At 39.6% G+C, this 11,816-nt stretch overlaps 2 protein-coding genes across 7 annotated transcripts in view; one reads left to right on the forward strand and one right to left on the reverse strand.

Moving 5' to 3' along the window:
- LOC106516709 (calcium release-activated calcium channel protein 1) overlaps positions 1-1,040 on the reverse strand; it is an 8,121-nt gene extending 7,081 nt beyond the window's left edge. The window contains exons 1-2 of one of the 2 annotated variants that reach the window (XM_014007199.1): positions 851-1,040; positions 682-768 (exon numbers count right to left, since the gene is read on the reverse strand). In XM_014007199.1, the coding sequence (XP_013862653.1) occupies positions 682-768; positions 851-1,006 (243 nt within the window). In that variant the 5' untranslated portion in view covers positions 1,007-1,040. Of the gene's footprint in view, positions 1-681 lie in introns of both variants that reach the window. The other variant, XM_014007200.1, reaches the window with a different exon arrangement.
- A 1,224-nt stretch (positions 1,041-2,264) lies between these two features.
- The window catches only part of kdm2ba (lysine (K)-specific demethylase 2Ba), a 15,711-nt gene continuing 6,159 nt past the window's right edge, over positions 2,265-11,816 (forward strand). Inside the window, exons 1-8 of one of the 5 annotated variants that reach the window (XM_014007201.1) lie at positions 2,265-2,370; positions 7,233-7,460; positions 7,678-7,821; positions 8,721-8,807; positions 9,820-10,116; positions 10,208-11,001; positions 11,148-11,311; positions 11,395-11,556. In XM_014007201.1, coding sequence (XP_013862655.1) covers positions 2,317-2,370; positions 7,233-7,460; positions 7,678-7,821; positions 8,721-8,807; positions 9,820-10,116; positions 10,208-11,001; positions 11,148-11,311; positions 11,395-11,556 — 1,930 coding nt within the window. In that variant the 5' untranslated portion in view covers positions 2,265-2,316. The remainder of the gene's footprint in view (positions 2,371-7,232; positions 7,461-7,677; positions 7,822-8,720; positions 8,808-9,819; positions 10,117-10,207; positions 11,002-11,147; positions 11,312-11,394; positions 11,557-11,816) is intronic. The other 4 variants (XM_014007203.1, XM_014007204.1, XM_014007202.1 and 1 more) reach the window with 4 other exon arrangements.

Raw genomic sequence — 11,816 nt, forward strand, 5'->3', positions numbered from 1 at the left:
AATTTCATGTCATTAGCACCTCTAGTAATATATTTACTGAGAAAAATGGTGACGTGTTCAAAACTTATTTTACCCGCTGCACATGGTGCAGAAATAAATAAGTTAATCAACAACAGAAGAGTAAACAATAAAATATAGCCCAACTGTGACAATGTGGTCAAACAGAATATTGAGATAAACTGAGTATTTTTTTCCAGTTTTGTGTTATTCAAATATAATGAACACACATTTCTGTGTTGTTACTTGTTAAAACAGTAAAATAGTGTAAAGGCTGATAAATATATGTGGCAAAGCCTACATGTTGATGTAACTTTTAACTTTCTACTTGGGTGCATGTTGTTAACATGTTGTTAACATGTTGTTAACATGTTGTTAACATGCTGTTAACATGTTGTTAACATGTTGTTAACATGTTGTTAACATGTTTGGCGTCAGCTGGAATCTAAACAAATGCAAATGTGTGCACAGTGGTCGTCAAATAGGCCTTTATAAAGGCGAGCAGGTCGCAGCCACTGAAAACAATCATCTGCGTCACATTTCCAGCCAGAGCGTCGCTCATGTCCACGGCGGATTGAGTTGCGTCGTATGGTTAGTTAGCTGGTTAGTTAGCTGGTTAGTTAGCTGGTTAGTTAGCTGGTTAGTTGCAGCAGAGTTCGGCGGGAAAAGTTCGAGCAAACTCACCATTGCGAAGCCCGACAGGAGAGCTGAGGTTCGGCTGGTGGCTTTTAGTTTTGCTCGGCTCAAGTACAACTTTCTCCAGGACAGCGCCTGCATGGAGTGCTCGTTTAAACTCATGCTCAAAGTTGTGCCTTAAAAAAAAAGTTTTTTTAAATAAAATAAATAAACTAACTCTGTTCGCAGAAGCAGTGGTCGAAGACACAACTAATACTGAGGCGGAAAGCGTAGTTCCAGTGGAAAGCAAGGAATAAAAGTCCCTTAGATGAGTTGTGAAACTCTTTCTTTCCTGCAACAGCTGACTGTCAAAACCTGGGAGGAAAACACACATTACCCACAATCCACCGCTCCCCCAGTAACTGTCAGCTTCCTCCTCTTCCTCTTTCTGCTGCGAACACCCACTTCACATCACTCTTGAATAGTAGCTCACTTTAGACATTTGACTGGCTTATTTTTATATTTTAATCTGATTAGGAGAAATATAAGTCAAAACAATGACTGTATATTAGAGTTATTGGCTTTTATATCATCATTGAACATATAAGATTTGAGATTACATGCAGCCTAAATTATGTTTCTGAATTATTTTTTAAGAAAAAACAAGTAAAAATTAATTTTCTGTCGTTTTTTCTGTTAAAATAGGACCACTACTGGCATTAATATTACTTCTACTACCACACTAACGTTACTAATCTTGCAAGCAGGAAAATTGTCAATATCTTATAACAGGAATGTGTGTTTAAAATGCTGACTAGTCTGTGTGTTTCATGCTGAAACACTGGATGGTGCTACAGTGATTTACTGTCAAACTCTACAAGCATGCTTTGCACAATTACGTGTTGTCATCATTACAATTATATAATACATCCTGAGTAAGGATTTGTCACTTCTTTGTTGGGCTTTCTCTGGAATCAATTACCTGTAATTGACTGTGTAAAAATATTAAAATGTAACTAGGTTTGCACATTTGACATAGTTACAAATATTGTATAAAATGTCAAAAAAAACTTTGTAATTTTTTTTGGCTGTCATCTGCTCTATCAGCAGCAAAATAAATATCGTCCTTTAATTAGAAAAATAACGAAATCAATAAAAACAAGACAGACATTAAATATAGTTGAAATATAGTTTAAAACAAATAAAATCCTCCAAAACTCACAAAGGCTGAAATGTTATGTAATTAAAAACAATTTCTGCAATTTCTACGACTACAACGAGCAAGTGAAGCAAACTCGGACATGCGTGAGGGGAATTCTCTTGTTCTCACAGCTCTTTGTTTCCGTTGAAATTCGTGCTGCATTCATGACAAACATTAAAAATCGTTGATAATAATATCGATGTCGGGAAATTTGTGATGCTTGACTAATAGTTGGATTATTAATATCATTTATACACTTCTCACGGTAATGTGTTGAAATTTTAAAAACATTTGCAATTATTAATGCTGCATATCCGCTGTATGTAGTGTTGGGTGCACAGATAGCCTTCATACTGTATCTATGGTTGGGTGAGCAGGAAATTTTTGTTTTCCGAGGTCCGCGAATGCAGCACGGTGAAGGCGGGGCGATAACGGGAGCCTAGCTGGAGGGTTGTTCAGCCATGTTGGTTTCTTCTGTTCACAAACGATGAGAGTGGAGCGTCATGGCTTTGTCACTGAGCGGAGACGATGAAGAATATGAGTCAGAGTCTGAACAGGTACAAACATTTACACTCTAATATTGCCTCTATGTTTCAGCATGAATTTGGTCAGTGTACTTTTAGTGGTAAAAAAGCCATTTATATACGTTTTTTTCTCCATTTGGTTGCTTCTGGATTAACCCGCTCCCCTTTCGGTTAGGTCCAAAAGAGAAAGGTGTCTTCTTTGATAATAATGAGCGTCTAGCAAATAGGTCCGTACACACATAGGTGTTTATAAGATTTAATTCCCTAAAGGTCCTAACAAACCGCGGACTTCCCTCTTTAAAATGATGTTGACCACAACTGACCCACTTCGTCCTGCCCATCTTTAAGGCACGTCCAGTCATAATTCAGATAATTAGTTTTGATCTGAACCCTCTTGTCACCCAGATCATGCTACAAGACCAGTCAGCCTTTTGCTGACTGGAGCTCTGATTTCCTCATACTCTCAACCTGCCATGTTGAAAATGTGTTTTTTTTCCCCTTCTTCTTAGTTCCTCACAGTTCTGAAACTTGTCCCACCACTCTGCGCCTTTAAGACGGCTTTAGGCAGAATGTTGTTGAGGCAGGGACCGGGAGGGGGATGGGGATAGAGGGAACAATGAAGTGGCTCTACTTCTGGAGCTTGGTGGACCAGTCAGTGGGTCAAAAACTGGGGCTCACTATGATCCTCCTCCCTTCAAAACACTGTCTGTGGTCTCTGTTTGTTTTGTGCCAGAGCATGTAAATCTAGCTTTACTTACTTAGTTAAATTCATATCAATTGAACAAAGTTTTTCGTCTTAAATGGCAGAGGAAATGCTGTCAGAAGTACCTTTTTTGGGGGGCCCTGTACAGTTATTAGGAATTAGTGCTGATGCAACAGCCAGATCAGTATGATTACACAATATTTACACTCACAACACAGCCTACTATCAGTACACCATCACAGCCTTCCGTTTAGACACGCGTTTGGAGGTGCATGTTGTTAAGAGGGCTGTAGTTTACAAGCAACAGATGATGAGCCTTGTGACCTTCTCCCACTGAAGTCCACGCTGAAGCTGAGTCAGAGATCTACGCTCAGCAAAGTCAAGCTGTTATTGTTCACAGTCTTCTTCAACCCATCCCAGATTCCTGAGAAACGACTGCACAGTGTTACTGTAAGAACAAGCCACCTGATGCAGCACAAGCCTAAGGCAGCTGCTCTGACGTGTCTGTGGCCCAAATGTTTAAGTCCATTTTTTTGTTGTTTTTGACCAGAATAGGAAGAGACGAGCCTTTCGCAGCCGTTGAGTTCACTGGATGGTCGTTTTGTGGAGCTGACCTCAGCTTCTTTTCTGTAATCGTTGGGATTTAAACTGCAGCAACATCACCTCATTGCTTGTTTTTGTTTTTATGTAGATGTTGTTTCAGTACCAACACAAGATGCGTGGCACATTTCAGATTTGAGTTGAGTTTAAGAAACAGTCCAGTAATGTGAAAATATAGCTTTTGTTGTGTGAATTTAAGACTCCGTTACTATGAGCCTAAAAGTGGCATCAAATGAAAGTGGCAGTTGAATTCATTCTTCCCTTTTTGTGAGATGTGCACTCAGGACCTCATTCATATGCTGTTTAAAGTGTTGCCGTAACTTGACATTGGACACGTTTTGACTTTACATGTGTCAGAACAACACTTGTGTTTGTGTAGGTCTGATGAGACGCATCTCAACTACAACTGTTTGCGTGATGCTGACAGTCCCAGCCACCCCTGCAGCAGCTGCTCATTCTTTCATCCTGCAGTTTAACAGTGTTTGGATGCTGAAAAACACATAAATTACTTCTTGAGAGCAGTTGGCTTAAATGGGAATTAATGAGGAGTCGTCTTTATCATGGCTACGTGTAGGAAAATAGTTGTAATAAATGGCTGAAGACTGTTTTAAAGGCATGTCATGTTAATGTTATTAATTGAGCCGGAGGTATTTTAGTTGCCGTCATCAGGTTCAGGACAGGTTTCACCTCTCGTTCTGCGGAGAACTTCACTCATGATTGCAGTCGGTCTGGAACGTCCTGTTCTCATCTATTGTGTTTTAGCTGCTACACCTGATCTGCAACGCTGTGCATTTTCCTCCAGGAAACGCATCCCCTTCAATTTGTTCTTGTCCTTCTAGTAAAGCATAAAAATAGTGTGATGGTCAGAGTTTTTGTTTTAACAGTAAAACAGAAAGAATAATTAGATAATAAATGATGTTCTACGCATAAAAGAAAATCATCTCTACCCCACTGTGAGGGTATTTTTATCCATCTTTGGCAGAGCCCCCCACCCCCCCTTTTTTATTGAAACGTTTGCCACCAGCGAGGCAAAGTGTTGCCAAGGTAACCTCTCCTGCTAAGATAAGAACGACTGTGATGGTCTGTGATTTGTCTTATTTTCATGCATTTTATAGTAATGCCATGGCAACAGGGAAAAGACAGATGCGCCTGAGAAACTGACAAATGTTTTATTCTTAATTGATGAACAGATTATTATTATTATTGTTATTATTATTGTTGTTGTTGTTATTGTTGTTTATATAAACGTGTGGTTTGTTTGTTATAACAGAGTAATGTATATCAGAGGTGTAGTGATGAGGTAATATTTTGACTAAAACTTAAAAAATAATTGTAGTCAGCATTTCTATAAAATCTTGACACTTTTCTATATGCATACAATGCGTAAATGAGCTTCTTTTTTCTCGGATTTGCAGTTGTTTGCTAATAAAAGACACTGAATGTCACTGGATGTGAAAGATTAGACATTTTTGAGTATTATTATTATTATTATTATTATTATTATTATTATTATTATTATTATTGTTTTAGAAAATATTTAATAAAAATAGCACCATATAGTATCAATAGATTTTAGCTGTGCATTATATTTTTGTTCCCATTCAAAGAGCTGAGTAAGAACCTAATTAATTGAATGATGATTGTGTTATTATTGTTATTTTCTAAGTTTTAGAATAAAATATGATTCCAACATTTTTTTTTATTATTAGGACACAAGTTTAAAGTCCTGACAATTTAAGTCTGAAACCATTTTACAATATTTTAATCACATGGATCATTTGGATTTTATTAAAAAACAGAAGAAACACATTTTAATGACCTTTTAAAAAGAGAGAATAATCACTAATAGAGAGTAATCTTTTTAAAATGTCTTGTATTATCTCATGTTACAAATTTAATTACATGTTAGTGCAGTGATATTAGTAACATTGATAGCTCTGATTAATGAGCTTGTAATATCTGACTTTAAAATTCTTGCTCATTTGTTGTTTCCAGTTACAACAAATGTTACAAGCTTATTATCAGTGTAACTCCAACAGTTTTACAGAAGTTAAGCTAAAACCTGGTGTAGTAGTCGCTGACGGTCATTCACAACACTCACTCTAACTGCAAAAGGTCATATAAAACATACAGTGGTTCCCAAACTTTTTCTGCCATTTGGATTATAAGTAGTGGTGTCCCGATCCGATATCAATATATAGGATAGCAGTCCGATATTAGCCATGAAATGAATATCGGAATATATCGGCCTGCATCTAAAACCTCCGATATTAGCTCTTCATTATAAGCAGTCAATTCCAGTAGTCCGCTCAGGATTTCTATCCAGCAGTGCTTGGATCCATCATAAATAACTAAAGTGACCTTGATGCTTATTTTAAAGGTACGTTTTGTTTTTATTGGATTTATTGAGATAATTTTTCAAAGTCACATATTTTATATTGTATTTAATTGTACAACATTCTTATGTTTAAGTTAGAAAACAAGGTAACCCATTGGATTATAATAAATGGGACCAGTCTTTCTCATACCTATTGTTGTTGACTATTGTTCACACTTTGACCTGCCTGATCAAGATACCACAATACAAAAAAGGTAATAAAAGTATATAGGATTCATTCTAGGGTTGGGCAATATTGGCAAAAAAAATTAATCATGATTAATTGTGATATATAGCCTATAACGATTAATTTAATGATTAATGCCCCAGACACCCTTATGTCCTAGTCACTTGACCAATTTAGTGGGAAAGATTTGCTCTTCGTAAAAATCTGTTCCAAATTGTGTCAAAATTACAGATTTCAGGCTATACATCAAATTTTAAATTGTGTTAATAGATAAATAAATTACAGAACTTTTTTTTAAATATTTGTCATATTTGAAGCGAAGAGGAGCACCAAGTGGACTGACTGGAGAAATCTCCCCTGGATGGCATTAATCGTATTAATCGTCAAGTGCCAAAAAATAATTATTTATTGTTTTTCTGACGATTAGTTGCGCACGATACGATTATGCCCAACCCTAATTCATTCTGATATTGGTATCAGCCAGTACTCAAGGCAGCAATATCTGTATCATATCGGAAGTGAAAAGTTTTATCGTGACACCACTAGTTATAAGAAAATGTCCACATCACCGTGCACACACAAATAATCTCCAACCAGACAAAATGTTTTTTTTTTTACTATTTTACACCACCACAGTTTTTGAACAATTGAACTAATAAAAGTCAATTGAAAAAAAAATACAGGTTAAAATTTAATTATCTACAACCTTTTTCCAATAACAAATCAACAAACAACCTTTTTTAGTGTTACTATTTTAAGTGCAATTGTTTATTTGTTGTGTGTGAACATTAATGCTGTCAATAAATGCTTCTTTGCAAAATGGGTTGGAAAACAAGAACGATTCATGAAAAAAAAGAGCTGAAGGTTTGTTGATTAAAAACACCTTTAATCCTCACATCTTTGTGTTTTTGTGGGAGCTGTCATTTCTCAACCTCTGTCCTGAAAGATGGCAGGTGCATGGCCTTCCTTCAAGGAACGCTAAGCGTTTAATTTCCTTCAGCTAACACCTGTAACCGTGTGTCTTCCAGCAGCGAGCAGCAGTCAACCGGCCAAAGCCCAAGATGGGGACGACATCGGGCGTTAAGCTGCCGTCCAATCGCAGCTCGTCCGGCGCCAGGCGCAGGAGGACGCGCTGCAGGAAGTGCGAGGCGTGCCTCCGGACCGAGTGTGGAGAGTGTCACTTCTGTAAAGACATGAAGAAGTTTGGAGGACCGGGGCGCATGAAGCAGTCCTGCATAATGAGACAGTGCATCGCGGTGAGTCAGCAGTGACAGGAGTGTACCACTGTTGAATATTCATTAGCTGGTGACACAATAAGTTGTCTGTTTTACAGATGATTTGCTTTTTAAACAAACTATTTCATCTGATGAGTCAAACGTGTCATTAACCTGACCGTCTCTGTTTTCCTCCCACACATGTCAGTAAATCAACAACCTTAAATCTCACTCTTCTTGTTTGTCTTGCTCCTCGCAGCCCGTTCTGCCCCACACAGCGGTGTGTGTGGTGTGTAAGGAGGCGGGGAAGGAGGACACGCTGGAGAGCGACGAAGACAAGTTCAACTTCATGCTCATGGAGTGCTCCATCTGCAACGAGATCGTTCACCCCAACTGCCTCAAGGTACAGAGATCAGCTGAAGAACCTCACCTCAGTCAGGCTCTTCTCATGGTGACTCATTGTGTCGAGGGCAATGCCAGGTTTCTGGAACATTTAAAGGCGTGACTCAGACCGTTAAGCTGGAATCTGTGTTGTTTATTCCATGTTAGAGGTTGTATTGTTTGTAAAACACAATGAGTAAGCTTAATGATCACATCCTGTTGTAGGATTTGACTCTCGGAGCTAAAAAAGTGTGGGAATAAACACCTGTAATTGTCTGAAAGTTGACTTTGATCAGTGTTGGAAACATTTCAACATGAAAAGTGAAAGTTACAGATTCCTGATTGTGACTTTCATAAGAAAAACATGATGCTGCTTGTAGACTTGTGATCAAACCAGTTTTTGAAGCCTGCCCAAATTATTTAGCAGGAAACAGTTGTAGATCAGTGACTATAATAATAAGAAAATTTTAATAGTTTTTTTTTTCAGTAGTACAAATTCCTCTGTATTTACCTCCAATCAGTAGTTAAAGAAAAAAAGTTGTTCTGAGTCTGAAGAGAACTTCCTGTTCTCTTCCTCTTTGTGTTTTCTCATGAAACTAGCTGATTGTCAGGTCAAAACCGTGGAGGTCTGTTAGAGCTTAAACTTGTCACCTTCTTCAATAACTCCTGCTGAATTCCATCAAGTTTTGCATTCATTCAAATGTGCATTATAAAACCGAGCAGGCAAGATATTTTTAACAAGCTTCACTTCCTCGTTTTAGAATTCATAGAGGAAGAGTTAACCAAGGCTCCGGCTGAACTGTGCTGACCAGCCTGATGAGCACACATCACAGCAGTTGCTTTCACTTCCTTTTGTTTGTGTTTAAAACACACTGCGCTTGGTTAAAACTTGTTTTGGTTGATGACCTGCTGTCCCATCAGGTCAGCGACGCCTCAGGAGTGGTGAACGACGAACTCCCTAACTGCTGGGAGTGTCCCAAATGCAACCATGCTGGGAAGAGTGGGAAAGTGAGTACAAATATAAATATTTCAGTGGATTTAAATCAAGTACAGATTGTTAAATGAGCATAGATAGTCATCAGAATTACTACTGGAGAGTTTTGATACAGGGTTCCTGCAGATCCTTAAAAAGCATTAAAAGGCATTGAATTCATCAATCCAAAAATAAGACCTTAATTAGCCTTAAAATGTCTTAAATCAATCTTTCAGAGGTCTTAAAAACAAATTGTAGCTAAATAGGGTTATTGTAATTCATCTCAAATTTTAAAATAATGGGTAACATTTATTTAGTTTTTAAAAATCATACATTTATTTTGTTAAAGTTAACAAAATTTTGTTTTGGTAAAGCAAACATTTGGGTAAAATTGCCGCTAAGCTTTTTTTTTTTCTTTTTCTCCTGATCTTTTGATTTTTTAATTTATTTTTTTGTATTGTTTTTTTGTGACGTTGATCTTAAAATAAGTTTCAAGTGGCATTAAATAGGTCTTAAAAAGTCTTAAATTTAACTTGTTTTAAGCTGTTTTAGGAGGACTTCAGATGTATCGTATTTATTCTTGTATGATAACATCATCATTTTTTGAGCTTACAAAGCATAAAAACCTAATTATCAATAACCTGTGTATAATACTATCCCCCCACTTTTATGGATGATTTTTAGGGTTAAATTTCTAGTATTATACATGAATAAATACAGTAAATTAGCCCTAGGCTAAATCTGGTGCAATGCATCAACTTTTTTGTGTTTATGTTTTAATTGCACACTGTCCTCATAAATAAATTCATTCATTCTGTAGGAACCCTGTGATATCACTGTTGCTTTCAGTTGATTATTTTCAGTTTTAGACGTGATGATCAGCTTGCCACTTCCTGTTTATGCTTGTTGTTTGCACACACCACTGGGTCAGGCTCAGCAGCAGGAAACTCATGATAGTGTAATGTTTTAGTTTAGTACAAATGCAGTAGATTTTTTTTCTCTCTCGTCACAATAGGCTGAAGGTATAAAGTTGTTTTGCAATTATTGTCCCCCTTGGTATTGAAGCAAAAAAGGGGTCCCGGGTTCAAATACGCCTCCAACCTCCCTGGCTCTTTGCTGAGGGAACAGAAGCCGGTGAAGGAGGAGGGGGACATCTCTGCCGTGACGAAGAGGAGGCCGGACAGAGAGGAGACCCCCAGGTTCAGGGCCGAGGAGGCTCTCCACCGTCAGCCGCCGCTGCTGTCCCCCAGTGGCCAGCCACGGCCCAGACCTGAGGACAAGCTGAGGAAGAAGAGGAAGCTGTTTGACGATGAGGATGAGGAGGATCTTTCTATGAGGAAAAAGGTTTGCATAGTGACTTTTATTGAGGCTATAAATGAAACGGTTCGTATGTGAATGAAAGTAACGTAAGGGCGTTTTCTGTTCTGCTCCACAGGAAAAGATGGATGACTCTTATTTTTCCAAACTTGCATCTCAGATTAAAACAGAAAGGGAGGATGAGGATGTGTACGGGGAAGACGACGAAGACGAAAAGGAGCTTCACTTCCGGAGCAGTGTGGACAGAAGAGACACTGAAGAGGACTTCAAGAACGACCCTTTGAATCCTTCCATTAGGACGCCGGTCGGGGACAGCGACCAGTCTTACTGCAGCTCCCCGCAGGCCGGCCCCAGCAGTGAGGGGGGCAGTGAGACGCAGGAGAGGGGGCCCCGTCCCAAAGCTCGCCGTAAGCGCCACTTACCCAACAACAGAGAGCTGAGTCGAGAACTGAGCAAAGCACTGAACCAGGAAATCCAAAAGACCGAGGACTGCCTGGCTATAGAGAACCGGCAGCCCCTCAAGGCCGAACCGGAAACGGAGAACGAGGAACCGAGGAGGCTGTTCCGCAACGGTAACGAACTGGGCGATCAGAGGACTCACCTGAAGGCCAAAGAGATGAACGGGACTAACTGGGAGCTGCGCCACTTTTACCAGAGTCCCATCACTCCGCTGGGCTTCAACCGGAGCGCCCCCACCACTCGGCCCGTGCCCCCACGCTCCCCTCCCAAGTGCGTGCAAATGGAGCGGCACGTCATTCGGCCCCCTCCCATAAGCCCCCCTCCCGACAGACTGCCCCTCAAAGATGGCAAAGCGCACGTTTTACAGCGCGAGGTCTGGATGAAGATATTCAGTTACCTCTCACACCCAGAGCTGTGTGTCTGCATGAGAGTCTGTAAGACGTGGAACAGATGGTACGTGGCACAGCATGCAGCCAGAAAACACCACCTTCACATATTTCTGCTCAGCAGACATTGCTTGAATTGCTAATGAGGGTTTGGTGCTTGTTAAGTGCTCTGCTTTGACATGAGGCATCACACACGTCTTTCCCTCTGACCAGGTGTTGTGATAAGAGACTCTGGACAAAGATCGATCTGAATCGCTGCACCTCCATCACCCCACTCATGCTAAGTGGGATTATCCGCAGGCAGCCCGTCTGCTTGGACCTCAGCTGGACCAACATTTCCAAAAAACAACTCAGCTGGCTTATTAATAGGCTACCAGGTATTTGATTATAAGAGACTTGAAACATTGAATTTGTTGAAATGTGAGGAGTCAGTATGTCACAACACTGCTGTAACTCTCAGGTCTGCGAGTACTGAAGCTGTCAGGATGTTCCTGGGCTGCTGTCTCTGCTCTCTGCACCTCCAGCTGCCCTCTGCTGCGCACCCTGGATGTGCAGTGGGTGGAGGGACTCAAAGATGCACAGATGAGGGACCTGCTGTCACCACCCACAGACAACAGACCAGGTACAACCTTAGATAAACCACAAGCTGCTTTTTTTTATTTTCCAACTCAACACATTGTAACATTAATGCAGTCAGTTGGTTTTTACATGTTATTGGTGCAGAGGTTCATGGGATATGTCCCTAGCCATTTTGGCGCTTCTCTGTGCAATTTTCTAAATCTTACTTCCAATTAGGCCTGTCACGATAACAAATTTTGCTGGGCGATTAATTGTCTCAAAATTTATTGCGATAAACGATAATATTGCCTGGTGACCGTTTTA

Source organism: Austrofundulus limnaeus, unplaced genomic scaffold (assembly GCF_001266775.1).
Source record: "Austrofundulus limnaeus strain Quisiro unplaced genomic scaffold, Austrofundulus_limnaeus-1.0 Scaffold40, whole genome shotgun sequence".
NCBI lineage: Eukaryota > Metazoa > Chordata > Actinopteri > Cyprinodontiformes > Rivulidae > Austrofundulus > Austrofundulus limnaeus.